General features: G+C 45.1%; 2 protein-coding genes across 2 annotated transcripts; both read left to right on the top strand.

Annotated features, from left to right (window-relative positions):
• Positions 1–1,331: 1,331 nt before the first annotated feature.
• Positions 1,332–13,273, top strand: LOC115453335 (mucin-5AC-like). Its single transcript, XM_037437195.1, has 4 exons — positions 1,332–1,494; positions 3,147–8,543; positions 10,201–10,409; positions 11,610–13,273. The coding sequence occupies exons 1-4, from the start codon at positions 1,395–1,397 to the stop codon at positions 13,173–13,175; spliced, it is 7,272 nt and encodes a 2,423-aa protein (XP_037293092.1). The 5' UTR covers positions 1,332–1,394; the 3' UTR covers positions 13,176–13,273.
• Positions 13,274–16,808: 3,535 nt separating this feature from the next.
• On the top strand, positions 16,809–19,030 carry LOC115453336. The gene is made up of 3 exons (XM_030182036.2): positions 16,809–17,031; positions 17,291–17,560; positions 18,357–19,030. The coding sequence occupies exons 1-3, from the start codon at positions 16,959–16,961 to the stop codon at positions 18,578–18,580; spliced, it is 567 nt and encodes a 188-aa protein (XP_030037896.1). The 5' UTR covers positions 16,809–16,958; the 3' UTR covers positions 18,581–19,030.
• Positions 19,031–20,725: the final 1,695 nt, after the last annotated feature.

The raw sequence follows: 20,725 nt of genomic DNA on the forward strand, positions 1-20,725 counted from the left end.
AACATCGAGAGAAAACCTGCATACCTGAGACGTTCTGTATAAGTATTTTGAAGGTGTGAGTAATCTACCAACCAACGCTAGGCCAGCGTGGTGGACTAAGGCCTAATCCCTCTCAGTAGTAGAGGAGACCCTTGCCCAGCAATGGGACAGTAAGTATATAATACAAGGCGGATATTATTATATAATCGGATACGGCACCATAGAATGTGAATGAAAATGCAAAGTTAATTCAATAATAAAGTAGTAATTAAATAAAATTATTATTCAATTCAATAAATAAGTATAGAAATGCTATTGGCATAATTCATCTAGAATTCTAACAACTGCAACTAGTATATTTTAAGTTTTTGAAAATGTTATACCTACTGACACTGTATAAAAATATTGAGAAAATAATTACGAATATGTATTTACTTTTAATATTTAAGTAAAATAAAATTTTAAAAATCTCAATATCGGATGACTTTAAAATTAAATGATTTAGTTTCTATGATAACTATAAATAATATATAAATTATCTTCGATAGAATTTTTGTCGAATAAAAAACCGTTTTTGGACATGGTTTTTCACAAATGTATAATTTACAAAATGTTATGTGACGAAAAGTAATCATTATCTCATTTTATAAATATCAAATCACCCGAACAAGGCTCGGCTGCCCAGGTACTTGTGGTTTCACGATATTTCGCGATAAATACTCAAGTGTCAGAAGCACTGAATAAGTGTGTTTCATCAATATGCATAAATGGTGTTTTTTATTTCATGTACTTTTTATACACTACATATGCACACACATACATAAACAAAAACAAATCACACAATTTTTGACAGGGTAGGCAGAAATGCAACCAGGGCACCCACACTTCGTCAAGTGTGTTCCAACCCATCCCATCCCCTTATGTGGCTCCTAGCCTATCGTTGTATCGGACACAAATCCGATCACTTTATCCGACTCGGGATTCTAACTCTGGCCCTGAGCGATGGTCGTAACCCGCTTGCAATACAGCTACGCCACTGAGGTAAGCCAGTTACACTGTGTACAGCGAATTAATTTTAATAGATGAAAAAGAAAGAAAAACAAATGTTATTATTGCTTTTTCATACTTACTGCTTTTTTTACATATAATGAAGAAAAACCAGCGCCATGATTCCAAAACCATATATAATTGCGTAGATTTTTGACATAAAAGTATTTGAAACCAATTTAAATTTAAAAAATCAGGATTCCAAAACCATCTATAGTATTGTTGGCATAAAAGTATTCCAAACCACTCTCACATTAAGGGCATGACAAACAATGTTAACCAGTGTTATAGATAGAGAAAGAGAGGGATCGCATTTTATATGTAAGAGTGTGAACATCATGTATATAATAATTTAAATAAAATATACAATGCTGCTTTCTAACAGCCATTATACTTGGATCGATGTAACGTGCACAATGGATAGAAGGATACCATTAGTGTTTGTCTTTGTGCTCATAACCGTGGCAGGTATGTGAACTTTGTTAACATAGAAATTGAAAAAACAAACACACGGACAGTCTGTTAAGAACTGGTTTTTAATTTTGTATCTACAAATAAGTTGTTATTAGATGTAATTAGAATTACCCGCTTCTTAATAATATTTATCACCATTACACCATTTCTTTGATCGTCCCCCTTTTAATAAAACGAAGGACAAATAAAAATATCACTAAAGAGTTCTATATAAATAACTTGCTTTTGCCCGCGGCTCTGCCCGCGTGTCATAGGTATAACAAATATATTCCCGTGATAGAAAATAGCCTATGTCATTCCTTGGCTATCAAACCATTTCCACACCAAATTTTATCGAAATCCGTCAAGTGGATTTGAATGTATCGCGTTCAGATAGATAGATGGGGCGAGGATTTCCTTTTATAATAAATTCACACGCATTAAATAGTTTTCCGGGATAAAAGTCCTTTTACATATTTCCCGGGATTAGAAAGTAGCCTATGTCCTTACCAGGATCTCAAACCATCTCCCTACCAAATTTCAACAAAATCCGTTGGATAGTTTTTGAGTTTATTGCGTTCAGACAGTAGACAGATGCGGCAGGGGATTTCGTTTTATAACATATTTTTTAGAACTATTTAAGAGTAACAATTCCAGCACACATAATTGTTGTATAACTTTAACCGTTTAAGCAGCTCATGTAACGGAAGCTCTAAAAAGGATTTTTTCCCCATTTTTGCAAAATTTTTCATTAATGCTCCGCTCTTGTTGGTCATAGCGTGATGATATAGCCTTCCTCGATAAATGGGCTATCCAACACTAAAAGAATTTTACAATTCGAACCAGTACTTTCTGAGGTTAGCGCGTTCAAACTTACAAACTCTTCAGCTACAAGCTCTTCACATTTATTTATTTAAAGACCTCCAACGAAGGATACAGGGCATATAATAAAAACAATGTCGTAGCATTTTTACAATTAGCAATGTGACGTGCCTCTTCAATTATAGGAGACGACAGCGTGTGCATAATAGTATAGAAGTATAGATAATTTTATATGAACAAAAGTTATTATTTTAGCTGAACTCGAGAGCTAACAAAAACAACTAACAAGCCCCAATTCCAATATATAAAGCTGAAGAGTTTGTTTGTTTGAACACGCTAATCTCAGGAACTACTAAACCGAATTTGTAATTCTTTTCACTAATAGGAAACTACACTACTCCTGAGTGCTTTAGGCTACTTTTTATCGCGGGAAAATACTTATCTGGGAATGACTTTCGCTGAGGCAGAACCGCAGGCAAAAGCTAATAATATAATAAAATTAAAACAAGGAGCCATATAGATCTTATACTATATTTGTTATAAAGGTACATCAAAATATTTGTCGTACGTGCTGTAGCAAAACAAGCCTTAAGAAAAAACTCGGATTTAGAGAAATTAGGTACACTTAGCGATTGTTTGAATAATTATAAGAGTTTTTATTCGTTAAATTAATTAATTAAGCAATTTAATGAAGTAAAATAATTTAAATCTTACACCATGCAGATTAAGTATTATTGCTCCAAATGAATTGAAGTTAAAAGGTTGAATTGATAAATAAGTGACGATTATGTTTAAATGTTGTGTGGATCGTCTAGTAAATTTATAATTATGTGTTTTGATAACAGTTGACGGCTTTGAATGTTATGAATGCTTCGATTACCCTACTGAATCACATCAAGATTTAGAAAATTATGGCGGTGACACGAAATATCGAAGCCGTAGAGCGGCTATAAAAGCAATTTTAACTGATGAATCAACGGCGGAGCCCTCTACCACCACAACGTCCGAGCCTTCGACAACTACAACGCTCGAGCCCTCTACAACCACAACGGCTGAGCCCTCTACCACCACAACGTCCGAGCCCTCGACAACTACAACGCTCGAGCCCTCTACAACCACAACATCCGAGCCCTCGAAGACCACAACGTCGGAGCCCTCGACAACTACAACGCTCGAACCATCAACAACTACAACACTCGAGCCCTCCACAACCACAACGTCGGAGCTCTCGACAACTACAATGCTCGAGCCCTCTACGACCATAACATCCGAGCCCTCGACAACCGCAACGTCGGAGCCCTCGACAACTACAACGCTCGAGCCCTCTACAACCACAACGTCGGAGCCCTCGACAACTACAACGCTCGAGCCATCAACAACTACAACGCTCGAACCCTCTTCAACCACAACGTCCGAGCCCTCGACAACTACAACGCTCAAGCCCTCTACAACCACAACATCCGAGCCCTCGACAACCACAACGTCGGAGCCCTCGACAACTACAACGCTCGAACCCTCTTCAACCACAACGTCCGAGCCCTCGACAACTACAACGCTCGAGCCCTCTACAACCACAACGTCTGAGCCTTTGATAACTACAACGACTGAGCCCTCTACGACCACAACGTCTGAGCCCACGACAACTACAACGCTCAAACCCTCTTCAACAACAACGTCCGAGCCCTCGACAACTACAACGCTCGAGCCCTCTACGACCACAACATCCGAGCCCTCGACGACCACAACGTCGGAGCCCTCTACAACCACAACATCCGAGCCCTCGACAACCACAACGTCGGAGCCCTCGACAACTACAACGCTCGAGCCCTCTATAACCACAACGTTGGAGCCCTCGACAACTACAACGCTCGAGCCATCAACAACTATAACACTCGAGCCCTCTACAACCACAACGTCGGAGCCCTCGACAACTACAACGCTCGTACCCTCTACGACCACAACATCCGAGCCCTCGACGACCACAACGTCTGAGCCCTCGACAACTACAACGCTCGGGCCCTCTACAACCACAACGTCTGAGCCTTTGATAACTACAACGACTGAGCCCTCTACGACCACAACGTCTGAGCCCTCGACAACTACAACGCTCGAACCCTCTTCAACCACAACGTCCGAGCCCTCGACAACTACAACGCTCGAGCCCTCTACGATCACAACATCCGAACCCTCGACAACCACAACGTCGGAGCCCTCGAAAACTACAACGCTCGGGCCCTCTACAACCACAACGTCTGAGCCTTTGATAACTACAACGACTGAGCCCTCTACGACCACAACGTCTGAGCCATCGACAACTACAACGCTCGAACCCTCTTCCACCACAACATCCGAGCCCTCGACGACCACAACGTCGGAGCCCTCGACAACTACAACGCTCGGGCCCTCTACAACCACAACGTCTGAGCCTTTGATAACTACAACGACTGAGCCCTCTACGACCACAACGTCGGAGCCCTCGACAACTACAACGCTCGAGCCCTCTACAACCACAACATCCGAGCCCTCGACAACCACAACGTCGGAGCCCTTGACAACTACAACGCTCGAACCCTCTTCAACCACAACGTCCGAGCCCTCGACAACTACAACGCTCGAGCCCTCTACGATCACAACATCCAAGCCCTCGACAACCACAACGTCGGAGCCCTCGACAACTACAACGCTCGAGCCCCCCACGATCACAACATCCGAGCCCTCGACAACCACAACGTCGGAGCCCTCGACAACTACAACGCTCGAACCCTCTACGACCACAACATCCGAGCCCTCGACGACCACAACGTCTGAGCCCTCGACAACTACAACGCTCGGGCCCTCTACAACCACAACGTCTGAGCCTTTGATAACTACAACGACTGAGCCCTCTACGACCACAACGTCTGAGCCCTCGACAACTACAACGCTCGAGCCCTCTATAACCACAACGTTGGAGCCCTCGACAACTACAACGCTCGAGCCATCAACAACTATAATACTCGAGCCCTCTACAACCACAACGTCGGAGCCCTCGAAAACTACAACGCTCGAGCCCTCTACAACCACAACGTCTGAGCCTTCGACAACAACAACGTCCGAGCCCTCGACAACAACAACGCTCGAGCCCTCTACGACCACAACATCCGAGCCCTCGACGACCACAACGTCGGAGCCCTCTACAACCACAACATCCGAGCCCTCGACAACCACAACGTCGGAGCCCTCGACAACTACAACGCTCGAGCCCTCTATAACCACAACGTTGGAGCCCTCGACAACTACAACGCTCGAGCCATCAACAACTATAACACTCGAGCCCTCTACAACCACAACGTTGGAGCCCTCGACAACTACAACGCTCGAGCCCTCTACAACCACAACGTCTGAGCCTTCGACGACCACAACGTCTGAGCCCTCGACAACTACAACGCTCGGGCCCTCTACAACCACAACGTCTGAGCCTTTGATAACTACAACGACTGAGCCCTCTACGACTACAACGTCTGAGCCCTCGACAACTACAACGCTCGAACCCTCTTCAACCACAACGTCCGAGCCCTCGACAACTACAACGCTCGAGCCCTCTACGATCACAACATCCGAGCCCTCGACAACCACAACGTCGGAGCCCTCGAAAACTACAACGCTCGGGCCCTCTACAACCACAACGTCTGAGCCTTTGATAACTACAACGACTGAGCCCTCTACGACCACAACGTCTGAGCCATCGACAACTACAACGCTCGAACCCTCTTCCACCACAACATCCGAGCCCTCGACGTCCACAACGTCGGAGCCCTCGACAACTACAACGCTCGGGCCCTCTACAACCACAACGTCTGAGCCTTTGATAACTACAACGACTGAGCCCTCTACGACCACAACGTCGAAGCCCTCGACAACTACAACGCTCGAGCCCTCTACAACCACAACATCCGAGCCCTCGACAACCACAACGTCGGAGCCCTTGACAACTACAACGCTCGAACCCTCTTCAACCACAACGTCCGAGCCCTCGACAACTACAACGCTCGAGCCCTCTACGATCACAACATCCAAGCCCTCGACAACCACAACGTCGGAGCCCTCGACAACTACAACGCTCGAGCCCCCCACGATCACAACATCCGAGCCCTCGACAACCACAACGTCGGAGCCCTCGACAACTACAACGCTCGAACCCTCTACGACCACAACATCCGAGCCCTCGACGACCACAACGTCTGAGCCCTCGACAACTACAACGCTCGGGCCCTCTACAACCACAACGTCTGAGCCTTTGATAACTACAACGACTGAGCCCTCTACGACCACAACGTCTGAGCCCTCGACAACTACAACGCTCGAACCCTCTTCAACCACAACATCCGAGCCCTCGACGACCACAACGTCGGAGCCCTCGACAACTACAACGCTCGGGCCCTCTACAACCACAACGTCTGAGCCTTTGATAACTACAACGACTGAGCCCTCTATGACCACAACGTCTGAGCCCTCGACAACTACAACGCTCGAGCCCTCTATAACCACAACGTTGGAGCCCTCGACAACTACAACGCTCGAGCCATCAACAACTATAATACTCGAGCCCTCTACAACCACAACGTCGGAGCCCTCGAAAACTACAACGCTCGAGCCCTCTACAACCACAACGTCTGAGCCTTCGACAACAACAACGTCCGAGCCCTCGACAACTACAACGCTCGAGCCCTCTACGACCACAACATCCGAGCCCTCGACGACCACAACGTCGGAGCCCTCTACAACCACAACATCCGAGCCCTCGACAACCACAACGTCGGAGCCCTCGACAACTACAACGCTCGAGCCCTCTATAACCACAACGTTGGAGCCCTCGACAACTACAACGCTCGAGCCATCAACAACTATAACACTCGAGCCCTCTACAACCACAACGTTGGAGCCCTCGACTACTACAACGCTCGAGCCCTCTACAACCACAACGTCTGAGCCTTCGACAACTACAACGGCTGAGCCCTCTACCACCACAACGTCCGAGCCCTCGACAACTACAACGCTCGAGCCCTCTACGACCACAACATCCGAGCCCTCGACGACCACAACGTCGGAGCCCTCGACAACTACAACGCTCGGGCCCTCTACAACCACAACGTCTGAGCCTTTGATAACTACAACGACTGAGCCCTCTATGACCACAACGTCGGAGCCCTCGACAACTACAACGCTCGAACCCTCTTCAACAACAACGTCCGAGCCCTCGACAACTACAACGCTCGAGCCCTCTACGACCACAACATCCGAGCCCTCGACGACCACAACGTCGGAGCCCTCGACAACTACAACGCTCGGGCCCTCTACAACCACAACGTCTGAGCCTTTGATAACTACAACGACTGAGCCCTCTATGACCACAACGTCTGAGCCCTCGACAACCACAACGTCGGAGCCCTTGACAACTACAACGCTCGAGCCCTCTACAACCACAACGTCTGAGCCTTCGACAATTACAACGCTCGAGCCCTCTACAACCACAACGTTTGAGCCTTCGACAACTACAACGCTCCAGCCCTCTACCACCACAACGTCCGAGCCCTCGACAACTACAACGCTCCAGCCCTCTACAACCACAACATCCGAGCCCTCGACAACCACAACGTCGGAGCCCTTGACAACTACAACGCTCAAACCCTCTTCAACAACAACGTCCGAGCCCTCGACAACTACAACGCTCGAGCCCTCTACGACCACAACATCCGAGCCCTCGACGACCACAACGTCGGAGCCCTCTACAACCACAACATCCGGAGCCCTCGACAACCACAACGTCGGAGCCCTCGACAACTACAACGCTCGAGCCCTCTATAACCACAACGTTGGAGCCCTCGACAACTACAACGCTCGAGCCATCAACAACTATAACACTCGAGCCCTCTACAACCACAACGTCGGAGCCCTCGACAACTACGACGCTCGAACCCTCTTCAACTACAACGTCCGAGCCCTCGACAACTACAACGTCGGAGCCCTCGACAACTACAACGCTCGAACCCTCTTCAACCACTACGTCCGAGCCCTCGACAACTACAACGCTCGAGCCATCAACAACTACAACGCTCGAACCCTCTTCAACCACAACGCTCCGAGCCCTCGACAACTACAACGCTCGAACCCTCTACGACCACAACATCCGAGCCCTCGACGACCACAACGTCAGAGCCCTCGACAACTACAACGCTCCAGCCCTCTACAACCACAACGTCTGAGCCTTTGATAACTACAACGACTGAGCCCTCTTCAACCACAACGTCCGAGCCCTTGACAACTACAACGCTCGAGCCAACAACAACTACAACGCTCGAACCCTCTTCAACCACAACGTCCGAGCCCTCGACAACTACAACGCTCGAACCCTCTACGACCACAACATCCGAGCCCTCGACGACCACAACGTCAGAGCCCTCGACAACTACAACGCTCGAGCCCTCTACAACCACAACGTCTGAGCCTTTGATAACTACAACGACTGAGCCCTCTACGACCACAACGTCTGAGCCCTTGACAACTACAACGCTCGAACCCTCTTCAACCACAACATCCGAGCCCTCGACAACTACAACGTCTGAGCTTTCGACAACTACAACGGCCGAGCCATCAACAACTACAACACTTGAGCCCACTTCAACCACAACGTCCGAGCCCTCGACAACTACAACGCTCGAACCCTCTTCAACCACAACGTCCGAGCCCTCGACAACTACAACGCTCGAGCCCTCTACAACCACAACATCCGAGCCCTCGACAACCACAACGTCGGAGCCCTTGACAACTACAACGCTCGAACCCTCTTCAACCACAACGTCCGAGCCCTCGACAACTACAACGCTCGAGCCCTCAATGACCACAACATCCGAGCCCTCGACAACCACAACGTCGGAGCCCTCGACAACTACAACGCTCGAACCCTCTTCAACTACAATGTCCGAGCCCTCGACAACTACAACGTGGGAGCCCTCGACAACTACAACGCTCGAACCCTCTTCAACCACAACGTCCGAGCCCTCGACAACTACAACGCTCGAGCCATCAACAACTACAACGCTCGAACCCTCTACGACCACAACATCCGAGCCCTCGACGACCACAACGTCGGAGCCCTCGACAACTACAACGCTCGAGCCCTCTACAACCACAACGTCTGAGCCTTTGATAACTACAACGACTGAGCCCTCTACGATCACAACGTCTGAGCCCTCGACAACTACAACGCTCGAGCCCTCTATGACCACAACGTCCGAGCCCTCGACAACTACAACGCTCGAGCCCTCTATGACCACAACATCCGAGCCCTCGACAACCACAACGTCGGAGCCCTCGACAACTACAACGCTCGAGCCCTCTACAACCACAACGCCTGAGCCTTTGATAACTACAACGACTGAGCCCTCTACGACCACAACGTCTGAGCCCTCGACAACTACAACGCTCGAGCCCTCTATGACCACAACGTCCGAGCCCTTGACAACTACAACGCTCGAGCCCTCTATGACCACAACATCCGAGCCCTCGACAACCACAACGTCGGAGCCCTCGACAACTACAACGCTCGAACCCTCTTCAACTACAACGTCCGAGCCCTCGACAACTACAACGTCGGAGCCCTCGACAACTACAACGCTCGAACCCTCTTCAACCACAACGTCCGAGCCCTCGACAACTACAACGCTCGAGCCATCAACAACTACAACGCTCGAACCCTCTTCAACCACAACGTCCGAGCCTTCGACAACTACAACGCTCGAACCCTCTACGACCACAACATCCGAGCCCTCGACGACCACAACGTCAGAGCCCTCGACAACTACAACGCTCGAGCCCTCTACAACCACAACGTCTGAGCCTTTGATAACTACAACGACTGAGCCCTCTTCAACCACAACGTCCGAGCCCTTGACAACTACAACGCTCGAGCCAACAACAACTACAACGCTCGAATCCTCTTCAACCACAACGTCCGAGCCCTCGACAACTACAACGCTCGAACCCTCTACGACCACAACATCCGAGCCCTCGACGACCACAACGTCAGAGCCCTCGACAACTACAACGCTCGAGCCCTCTACAACCACAACGTCTGAGCCTTTGATAACTACAACGACTGAGCCCTCTACGACCACAACGTCTGAGCCCTTGACAACTACAACGCTCGAACCCTCTTCAACCACAACATCCGAGCCCTCGACAACTACAACGTCTGAGCTTTCGACAACTACAACGGCCGAGCCATCAACAACTACAACACTTGAGCCCACTTCAACCACAACGTCCGAGCCCTCGACAACTACAACGCTCGAGCCCTCTACAACCACAACGTCTGAGCCTTTGATAACTACAACGACTGAGCCCTCTACGACCACAACGTCTGAGCCCTCGACAACTACAACGCTCGAACCCTCTTCAACCACAACGTCCGAGCCCTCGACAACTACAACGCTCGAGCCCTCTACAACCACAACATCCGAGCCCTCGACAACCACAACGTCGGAGCCCTTGACAACTACAACGCTCGAACCCTCTTCAACCACAACGTCCGAGCCCTCGACAACTACAACGCTTGAGCCCTCTATGACCACAACATCCGAAGCCCTCGACAACCACAACGTCGGAGCCCTCGACAACTACAACGCTCGAACCCTCTTCAACTACAATGTCCGAGCCCTCGACAACTACAACGTCGGAGCCCTCGACAACTACAACGCTCGAACCCTCTTCAACCACAACGTCCGAGCCCTCGACAACTACAACGCTCGAGCCATCAACAACTACAACGCTCGAACCCTCTACGACCACAACATCCCAGCCCTCGACGACCACAACGTCAGAGCCCTCGACAACTACAACGCTCGAGCCCTCTACAACCACAACGTCTGAGCCTTTGATAACTACAACGACTGAGCCCTCTACGACCACAACGTCTGAGCCCTTGACAACTACAACGCTCGTACCCTCTTCAACCACAACATCCGAGCCCTCGACAACTACAACGTCTGAGCTTTCGACAACTACAACGGCCGAGCCATCAACAACTACAACACTTGAGCCCACTTCAACCACAACGTCCGAGCCCTCGACAACTACAACGCTCGAGCCCTCTACGACCACAACATCCGAGCCCTCGACAACCACAACGTCGGAGCCCTCGACAACTACAACGCTTGAACCCTCTTCAACCACAACGTCCGAGCCCTCTACGACCACAACATCCGAGCCCTCGACGACCACAACGTCGGAGCCCTCGACAACTACAACGCTCGAGCCCTCTATAACCACAACGTCGGAGCCCTCGACAACTACAGCGCTCGAGCCCTCTACAACCACAACGTCGGAGCCCTCGACAACTACAACGCTCGAGCCATCAACAACTACAACGCTCGAACCCTCTTCAACCACAACGTCCAAGCCCTCGACAACTACAACGCTCGAGCCATCAACAACTACAACGCTCGAACCCTCTTCAACCACAACGTCCGAGCCCTCGACAACTACAACGCTCGAGCCCTCTACGACCACAACATCCGAGCCCTCGACAACCACAACGTCGGAGCCCTCGACAACTACAACGTTCGAACCCTCTACAACCACAAACGTCTGAGCCTTTGATAACTACAACGGCTGAGCCCTCTACCACCACAACGTCTGAGCCCTCGACAGCTACAACGCTCGCACCCTCTACAACCACAACGTCCAAGCCCTTGACAACTACAACACTCGAGCCCTCTACAACCACAACATCCGAGCCCTCGACAACCACAACGTCGGAGCCCTCGACAACTACAACGCTCGAGCCATCAACAACTACAACACTTGAGCCCTCTACAACCACAACATCCGAGCCCTCGACAACCACAACGTCGGAGCCCTCGACAACTACAACGTTCGAGCCCTCTGCAACTACAACGTCTGAGCCTTTGATAACTACAACAGCTGAGCCCTCTACCACCACAACGTCTGAGCCCTCGACAGCTACAACGTCTGAGCCTTTGGCAACTACAACGGCCGAGCCATCAACAACTACAACACTCGAGCCCTTGACAACTACAACGGCCGAGCCATCAACAACTACAACACTCCAACCATCGACAACTACAACACTTAAGCCCTCTACAACCACAACGTCTGAGCTTTCGACAACTACAACGCTCGAGCCATCAACAACTACAACGTCGGAGCCCTCGACAACTACAACGCTCGAGCCCTCTACAACCACAACGTCCGAGCCCTCGACAACTACAACGCTCGAGCCCTCTACAACCACAACGGCGGAGCCTTCGACAACTACAACGCTCGAGCCCTTTACAACCACAACGGCGGAGCATTCGACAACTACAACGCTTGAGCCCTTTACAACCACAACGTCTGAGCCTTCGACAACTACAACCCTCGAGCCCTCGACAACTACAACAATCGAGCCCTCTACATCCACAACGTCTGAGCCTTCGACAACTACAACGCTCGAACCATCGATAACTACAACGGTTGAGCCATCAACAATTACAACACTCGAGCCCTCTACAACCACAACGGCGGAGCCTTCGACAACTACAACGTTCGAGCCATCTACAACCACATCGTCCGAGCCCTTGTACAACTACAACGCTCGAACCCTCTACAACCACAACGTCCGAGCCCTCGACAACTACAACGCTCCAGCCCTCTACAACCACAACGCTCGAGCCCTCTACAACCACAACGTCCGTGCCATTAACAACTGCAATTCTCGAACCATCGACTTCTACAACGGCCGAGCCAACAACTACAACACTCAAGTCCTCTACAACCACAACGTCCGAGCCCTCAACAACTACAACGCTCGAGCCCTCTACAACCACAACGTCTGAGCCTTCGACAACTACAATGGCTAAGCCCTCTACCACCACAGCGGCTGAGCCATCGACACCTTCAACGCTCGAGCCATCGACAACTACAACGCTTGAGCCCTCGACCACCACAACGTCCGAGCCTTCGACAACTACAACGGTAGAGCCCTCCACAACTACAACGGCCGAGCCATCGACAACTCCAACGGCCGAGCTCTGGACAACTTCAACAACCGAGCCGAATTGTGAAGGAGACAAATGTAATGGGGCGGCCACTAAACAGTCGTCGTTCCTTGTTTTGTTTATTATGTTTTCATTAACGGTAACATTATAAATAAATATTTTTGTCAGTATAATATAAACGATTTAATTTTTGTTAAAGTTCTCATATTTTACTTTTTGCTTCTGTACTTAATACTAGGAAATATACTGTCTCGGTGGCGTAGCTGTATTACTAACGCGATACGCCTATAGCGCTGAGGTGTTACTCCATTGCCTACCCCTGAAAAAATTAAAAGGTGTGATGCTATGTATGAAATATTTATTTATTTATTTATTTAGGACAGCCAGTAGTTTTTACAATGATGCTTACACTAAATAAAAGAAAAATAATATTATAAAATATAAGAGTAACACTTTCTTAAGGCAGTCACAACATGCTATACACATACACACTAATCGCAATTAAAACAAAAGACACATACAAGTACTTACTATTTAAAGAGTTCAGACACCAAACAAATGTATACTTAAATTCTAAATCTAAAAATAAAATTAAATACTTTCATTAACATATGGAATGAACCCAACAAAACCAAACACAAAAATACAACTGACAGAGTGAGGGAAAAGCAAAATTCACAATTATGTTTGTTTGAACGACATACTTTTTCCAGTTATTTCGGTTTAAAACAAAACGAATGAACCTGTTTTAAAAAGACGTAACCTTAATATAATGACTCTCAATATAACGATCTCCTCGATTTACCGAAATCCCCTAAAACTGCCCGTGCTTACGGGCATCAACTTTTGTTAATGCAATATCCTTTACATTATTTATTATCATGGTAGACGGTCATAGGCATTCCATCTCTATTATTACTATGGTCATGGCTCTCGTACCAATCGGTTAGTTTGTGATATCTTTGAGAAAGTATTTATGTTAAATAGTAATCGTGTAAATGAATATAATATCTATTTTTACATCTCAATCAATGTGTAACGTGTGACCAAAGTCATGGGTACATAACATAATTGATATCAATAAGGACTTTATCAGTTGTGATATGAAATCACCACTTTACAGTTAAAGCCTTGCCAGTGCTGATAAGTGATACAATACAAAATACATGTATCAAACAAGCATCAATTATGGATCTAATGGAACAAAATAAAGTACCAATAAGTATGGTACTTAATATGTCCTTGGAGGGAACACTATTGGTTTCTATGACATTGTAGCGTGCGGCCGGTGCCGTATCGGTGCAGGAATGAGAACACATGATCGGAACGTTTCACGAGTAGTATGATGCTGAAGCCGTAAGACAATCTTATGAATATTCATAAGATAGCTAATTTCAGTCTTTGGGGGGGACCCATGTTCAGCAGTTGACATCCTGCGGCTGATGGTCATAATATAATTTCTATTAGTATCAGCCCTGTGCTGGGCACGAGCCTCCTCTACTGCTGAGAGGGATTAGGCCTTAGTCCACCTCGCTGGCCTAGTGTAGATTGGTAGACTTCACACACCTTCAAAATTCTTATAGAGAATTTCTCAGGTATGCAGGTTTCCTCACGGTATTTTCCTTCACCGTTAGAGCTAGCGATAATTCACAAAGAATACACACATAATCTTAGAAAAGTCAGTGGTGTGTGCCCTTGGGATGTGAACCTGCGGACATTCGTCTCGGCAGTCCGTTCCACAACCAACTAGGCTATCGACACTTTTAATAGATAATTGTTAATAAGTATAAAGCAGGTATAATGCATAATAAAAATATCATATAATTTTTTATTTTCTTTTCAGCAGATCATATTTTATTTACTTGCAAAACAAAAAAAAAACAATTTTTATATATGTGAAATGAGTGGAGGATCTAATATTTTGCAGAAAATATTATTAAATAAAGGTTAAGTACAACATTTCTTTTTACTCTTTTGAGATTTATTTTGGACCGGGGATTATTTAAATATTGAAATTGTATTTTATTGTAAAAAATTAATTTATTATTTTCTTCACAGAAGGGACCTCGATCATCATCTATCTAATACCTAGTCAATAAGATAAATTTTAGGCGCTCAAACAACCCATATATGCTATATGTTGGTAAGAAGTTAGATATCCCGCGTTGCAGCATTGGCACAAGATATCCGTATGTTGCAATTTCCACCAAAATAACAGTACACCACATTTTAAATTAACCGAACTTGAAAGTAGATAATGAGCTGATGATCTTCAAACATCTAAATAGATCTTCATAAATTATAGCTAAGAACAAACTCGATCACATCACCTTTCATACTATTAAAACCACATCAAAATACCATTCTTTTTTTGAATATCGGACCTCGCAATCACCACCAGGAAAAACCTGTGTATGGGATACTGGAATCCCCCGAAGAAATAACCCTAGAGGAAAGTTGGGAGGGGATATCTTGGGATGGAAGTGTGGGGGAAGGAGAACGAACCCCCTTAGGATGGGCAGAGGGGAGAAGACCAGGAAAAGTTCGCGAGCCCTCATAGGACATAGGCCTCATAGGCTTTAAGGTGAATTTGGCAACCGTGAGATAAACACTCTTAACTGTGTGCCTAGGGCTGCGACAAATGACCTCCGTGTATGGACGTGCATTCAGTGTGCAGACCGAGCGCACAAGAATGGCCTCGGAGGGGTTCCCTTCGTTTGGGAGCTACGATGCTGCAGACAGACATACAATTTGGCGTTGCCAGACGTCCCGTATTTACCGGGACGTCCCGTATTTAAGGCACATTTTGAAATGTCGCAGCGGGACAGACTCTGTCCCATAAATCAATCCAGCTACGATTGACAAGTACTCACGCACGCAACGTTCGCATTTTCGCGTACATATCATATAATTTAATGATAGTGAGTTGATACCTGATTTAATTATAATTGTATTGGTTACAAATATGGTAAAACGAATAAAAATATTTTAAAACTGACTAGACCCTCGAAAAAAAATAAAAAATGGCACAAAATAATTTTGTTTCTTATTTGTTCCGGGTAAAACCGGAAATTCTATATTATTTGCGCATTTAAGCATTTGTCCCTTATAGGCTGAAAGAATGTGACAACCCTAGTACAAGTACACAGATAAATATCATAAACTTATAACACCCCTCTTTTTCCGTTGAGGATTAAAAATAAATTGTAATGCTACTCACAAGTGTCCTTACATTTGTGTCTTTGAATTTTTCTCTTAAAGGGAATGAAGATGTTTGGATGCTCGTTCGGAAACAGCTGAACTAAATTAAATAGAATTTGGCACAGCAATAGCCATTGGCCTGGATTAACATATATCGGAAAAGTACACATTAGGACTTATTTCCCAGGTAAGATCATCCATGCGGGCGAAGCTGCAGGTAACAACTAGTAAATAATAAGTGAATTGATTAAAAAGTTTTGCAAAAAAACAATAGAGACCATAGGTATGGATACGCAAGAGCGCATGCATCCATGAAAGGTCTTTCGAGCATGTGAAATTGCTATGCGATAACTCTGTGTACCTATATAATATAAGTGAAACTCCAGTTATATTTCGCGTTGCAAGAATAAAGAACGCAAAATGTTCAACACATTTATTATTATTATTGTGGTATTACAAACCATCACCAAATTAAGCTTTGCACAGTCTGTGGGTAATGTTATTTTAAAATTTCTATAACAATAATTATTAATAAATAAGAACTGTAGAATCTGCCCAGTTTTATAGCTTTTGTATTATAGAAATGTTGCCGCCATTTGTGTCGTGATTTCATTACTAGTTGATATCGTTTACACGGTGACTTACATGTTGACTTTTTATATTTAACCAATATCTACCGGGATTTTGGTTATAATTAAAAATACATATATTTATACTGCCAAAAAGATGTGTTGAATTTGTCCTTATTTTAGGTGATTCGGAGAATTTCGCAATTCCTTCTGATGAATTAGATGAAAGTGCGGATGAGAATAGTCGTTCTGCGTTATCGGCCAATGCATTTGGAGCTGCTGGAAGGCCGGTTGCCGCAAGACCGGTAACTCCTGGACTGATACGATTCCATCAATGCTACGTGTGTGCCGACTGCCCAACGGTACTTGTGAACACAACATATAAAGTCTGCCCGTACAGCGCGGATAGCTCGAAGAACAACAAATGTGTTATTTACTCCGAACAATATAGACGTAAGTTGAGTCTAAAGCTGCGTCGCACCAGAGATATGCCATCGCATACTTCGCTATGCAATATCTTGCATAGCGAAGTATGCAATGCCAGATTTATATTTTTTAAAAGTGTAGGACACTTTATTTCCGCCGCCCCATGTAGGTAGTTTTATGTATGTATGTAGGTTTCTAAAATACTTAATAATTTTCCATCTGTATTATAGAAGGCACTAAAGTTAAATAAACGAATGATTAATTAAATCAAGTGAGCGTCCTATGAAATCTGCTGCCCTTAAGAGACTGCCGCCCATAGGCCGCATATACAGGCTATTTACAAATTCAGGACAAGAGGTATATCTATGTTTGTTAAGAACCAATGAAATCACTTTATTTACCTAGTCTCGCTCATGCTTTCTAATGGAAACGGCTTAGCAGAGCGAGGTTTTTGTACAAACACAACAAGGAGGAGTGCGAGGGATGTGTGTTAGAGAGGGACGTAAGCGACAAACTTACAGTCACTAAACTGCAATGACAGATGGTCCATAAAAACCCGATTCCTGCCGACTTCCCTTTCGTAATTTATGTAAAATATTATTATCCTTAGAATGATTTGAAGACCGCATTTATGCATATTATTAGTACTTATATGTTGTGTCGGGTTTCCTTTTGGAATAATTCAATCTTCGCCATCACTTGACTGTATTTGTCACAGCTAGATGTATAGAGTACAGAAAACATGGATTTCACACTGTTTCACAGCGCCCCTCATCCTCGCCCATCCAGATCTTTTATACTAACTAAGCCATTTCTTTTTCAGATATGAAGAAGCCCTGGTACATACGAGGATGCGCGTCGGAACGCGGCACTTGCGTGGACATCGCTCGAGCGCACTCGTCGCACAACACCATCGTGAAATTGAACTTCTGCCGCGAATGCGATGGAGACAAATGCAATGTAAATGGCGGCAGTCGACTGGAGACAGTCGGTGCATTCATTGCTCTCGTGATTACGCCTTTGCTTGCGAAACACACTCTTTCATAAAAATTACGCTTGCAATCTTGTAGCTCAGAAAAAATATGAAATTAACTTTTAGATGGAATGGAATTTTGCAAAACAAATTAAAACTTTTGCTGTAGACAAAGACGGAGATTAAAATTGACATTCCACACCGATCGAGACACCGTTCTTCTTCGTTAACCATTTTTAACATTCTCCGTAGGCCTTCTTTAACATCTTCCATTCACTGTGATATTGAGGTCTTTCATCCAGTTGATCCGGCGATTCACTTGAAAGACTAGCGCATAATTGGTCTTCCTCGGGGACCGTTATAATAAATATAAAGAAATCATACATAGCAATAACATTGCATATAGGTACCTAGTGAGAATATTCTGCCTATTTTAATTCTAATTTTGTTATATAAAACCACATTTTTCTGGTTTGATAGCACGTAATTCAATATGATTATAATAAAGCGATTTTCTACCTGAATTTTGTTTAGATAATTTCGAAGAGATCGTGGATATGTTTAAAGCGTAAGTTTTCCAACTGGATAGATTATGTCCTAATTAAACGTAAGTACTTAATTAAACCCTTGCTTTTTATCCCGTAACAATATAAACACCGTGAGCGAAACCGCGAACATCTAAAACGAAACAAGCCCGGACGCCTTTATCCTCAAAGGGTAAGCAGAACTCTTACCAGGACACCAACTTTTCTTCGTATATTCTAGCAACATCTAGATGCGATTAATTTACAGATAGAGAGATTTAGATTTATCGCCTTAGGCGCCGGGAGGGAGGTGCAAGTAGGGCACGCCCAGAAATAAACCTCAAATAACATAACTCACTGAATAAATCTGCAATAATGGGAACTATCGACCACAAAGGGTTTTCTATGATAAAGTATTTTTAAAAACCCCTGCGATTTTAATTTGATAAAAAGAAATACTTAATGATAATATGTTGCATAGTGCGCAGGTGCAGATACACCACCCTAAAACTAATCTTGGCGGCGACCATGAATATAGCCGAGTCTGAATTTCACACTAACTAGCACATACTTCAATTGTGTTCTAAGACGGCAACGTGACCATTGACCATCCTATCCTAATCATGAGAGTCTTTGTTTTTAAACCGAACAGGAGGTTTAATAGGAAACCGGGTAAAACGAGGTGAATTAAAATAAAAAAAATATTTTTATTTCGATAGTACAGTTGTACTGCTATACGGCTGCCGCGTTGGAGTCTCGGCTTTGATGCCCGGAACGAATATATATTTAGGTCATTCTGTCCAATATTCCGTATGCTTTAAATTTATAACCAATACTAGGTAGTGCTCGCTTCGACCACGTGAAGTCGTTCCCGCTACAAAAGTATCTAAAACACATTACAACGGCAGCGATAGGTATTTTAAAAATTATATTTCCCATGGGAATAAATAGCCGGGGTGAAAGTAGCCTGTGTGTCAATCCAGGAGTCAGGACATGGCCTATTCATGTGCCCATTTCATGTTTATATAAATCTGTCTGTTATTACTGTGATTAATTCTAACAGACATACAAACTATTTCACAAACTTTAGCATTTATATTATTAAAAAAAGTATGATAACGATTATTGTAATAGATTCACTTTATCACGTCATGAAACGGACTATACAAGGCGAAACGATTCTAACAGAATAACTATATAGGTTACTAGGTTTTGTTCGCGACTCGTTTTTCGCAAATGAAAGTCTGGCTTCATATTTGCCCCGAATAAGAATAGCCAATAGCACTCAGGAATAATGTAGCTTCTTATCAGTGAAAAAAAATCAAAATCGATTTAAGTGCCTGCGATTAGCGCGTTCAAACAAACTCTTCGGATTTATATATTAGTATAAATTATAATAAGTAAGTAATAAATACTATTAATAAGTAGTTATTGACAGAAATGAAATATGCTTTGACGCCTTCTATTTTATTAATTATTCCAATTGTATGTTATTGCTATTTATTTACATCAGGAGCATACAAATTTTATAGACGTCTTCTATAATTTTATTATTATTTGTTAAAAATTAGCAATTAAATAAGAAATAATGAATATGATATTCGTAATTAAAAAGAATCCCGTTTTCTAAGAACGTCATAAAGTTTTTAAATTTCAAACGCATTATAGTATGTAAATATATCTCCGATGACTACG

The sequence above is a fragment of the Manduca sexta genome, chromosome 10 (assembly GCF_014839805.1).
Source record: "Manduca sexta isolate Smith_Timp_Sample1 chromosome 10, JHU_Msex_v1.0, whole genome shotgun sequence".
In the NCBI taxonomy this organism is placed as follows: Eukaryota; Metazoa; Arthropoda; class Insecta; order Lepidoptera; family Sphingidae; genus Manduca; species Manduca sexta.

Bases quoted from the DNA above. Each gene is read 5' to 3' on its own strand.
- LOC115453336 (XM_030182036.2), top strand. From the start codon at position 16,959: ATGTTCAACACATTTATTATTATTATTGTGGTATTACAAACCATCACC. The intron at 17,032-17,290 runs GTAATGTTATTT...TCCTTATTTTAG, and splicing joins AAGCTTTGCACAGTCTGTGG to GTGATTCGGAGAATTTCGCA. The intron at 17,561-18,356 runs GTAAGTTGAGTC...TTTCTTTTTCAG, and splicing joins TTACTCCGAACAATATAGAC to ATATGAAGAAGCCCTGGTAC.
- LOC115453335 (XM_037437195.1), top strand. From the start codon at position 1,395: ATGCTGCTTTCTAACAGCCATTATACTTGGATCGATGTAACGTGCACA. The intron at 1,495-3,146 runs GTATGTGAACTT...TTTTGATAACAG, and splicing joins TGTGCTCATAACCGTGGCAG to TTGACGGCTTTGAATGTTAT. The intron at 10,410-11,609 runs GTCTGAGCCTTT...CTATAACCACAA, and splicing joins GAGCCCTCTACAACCACAAC to CGTCGGAGCCCTCGACAACT.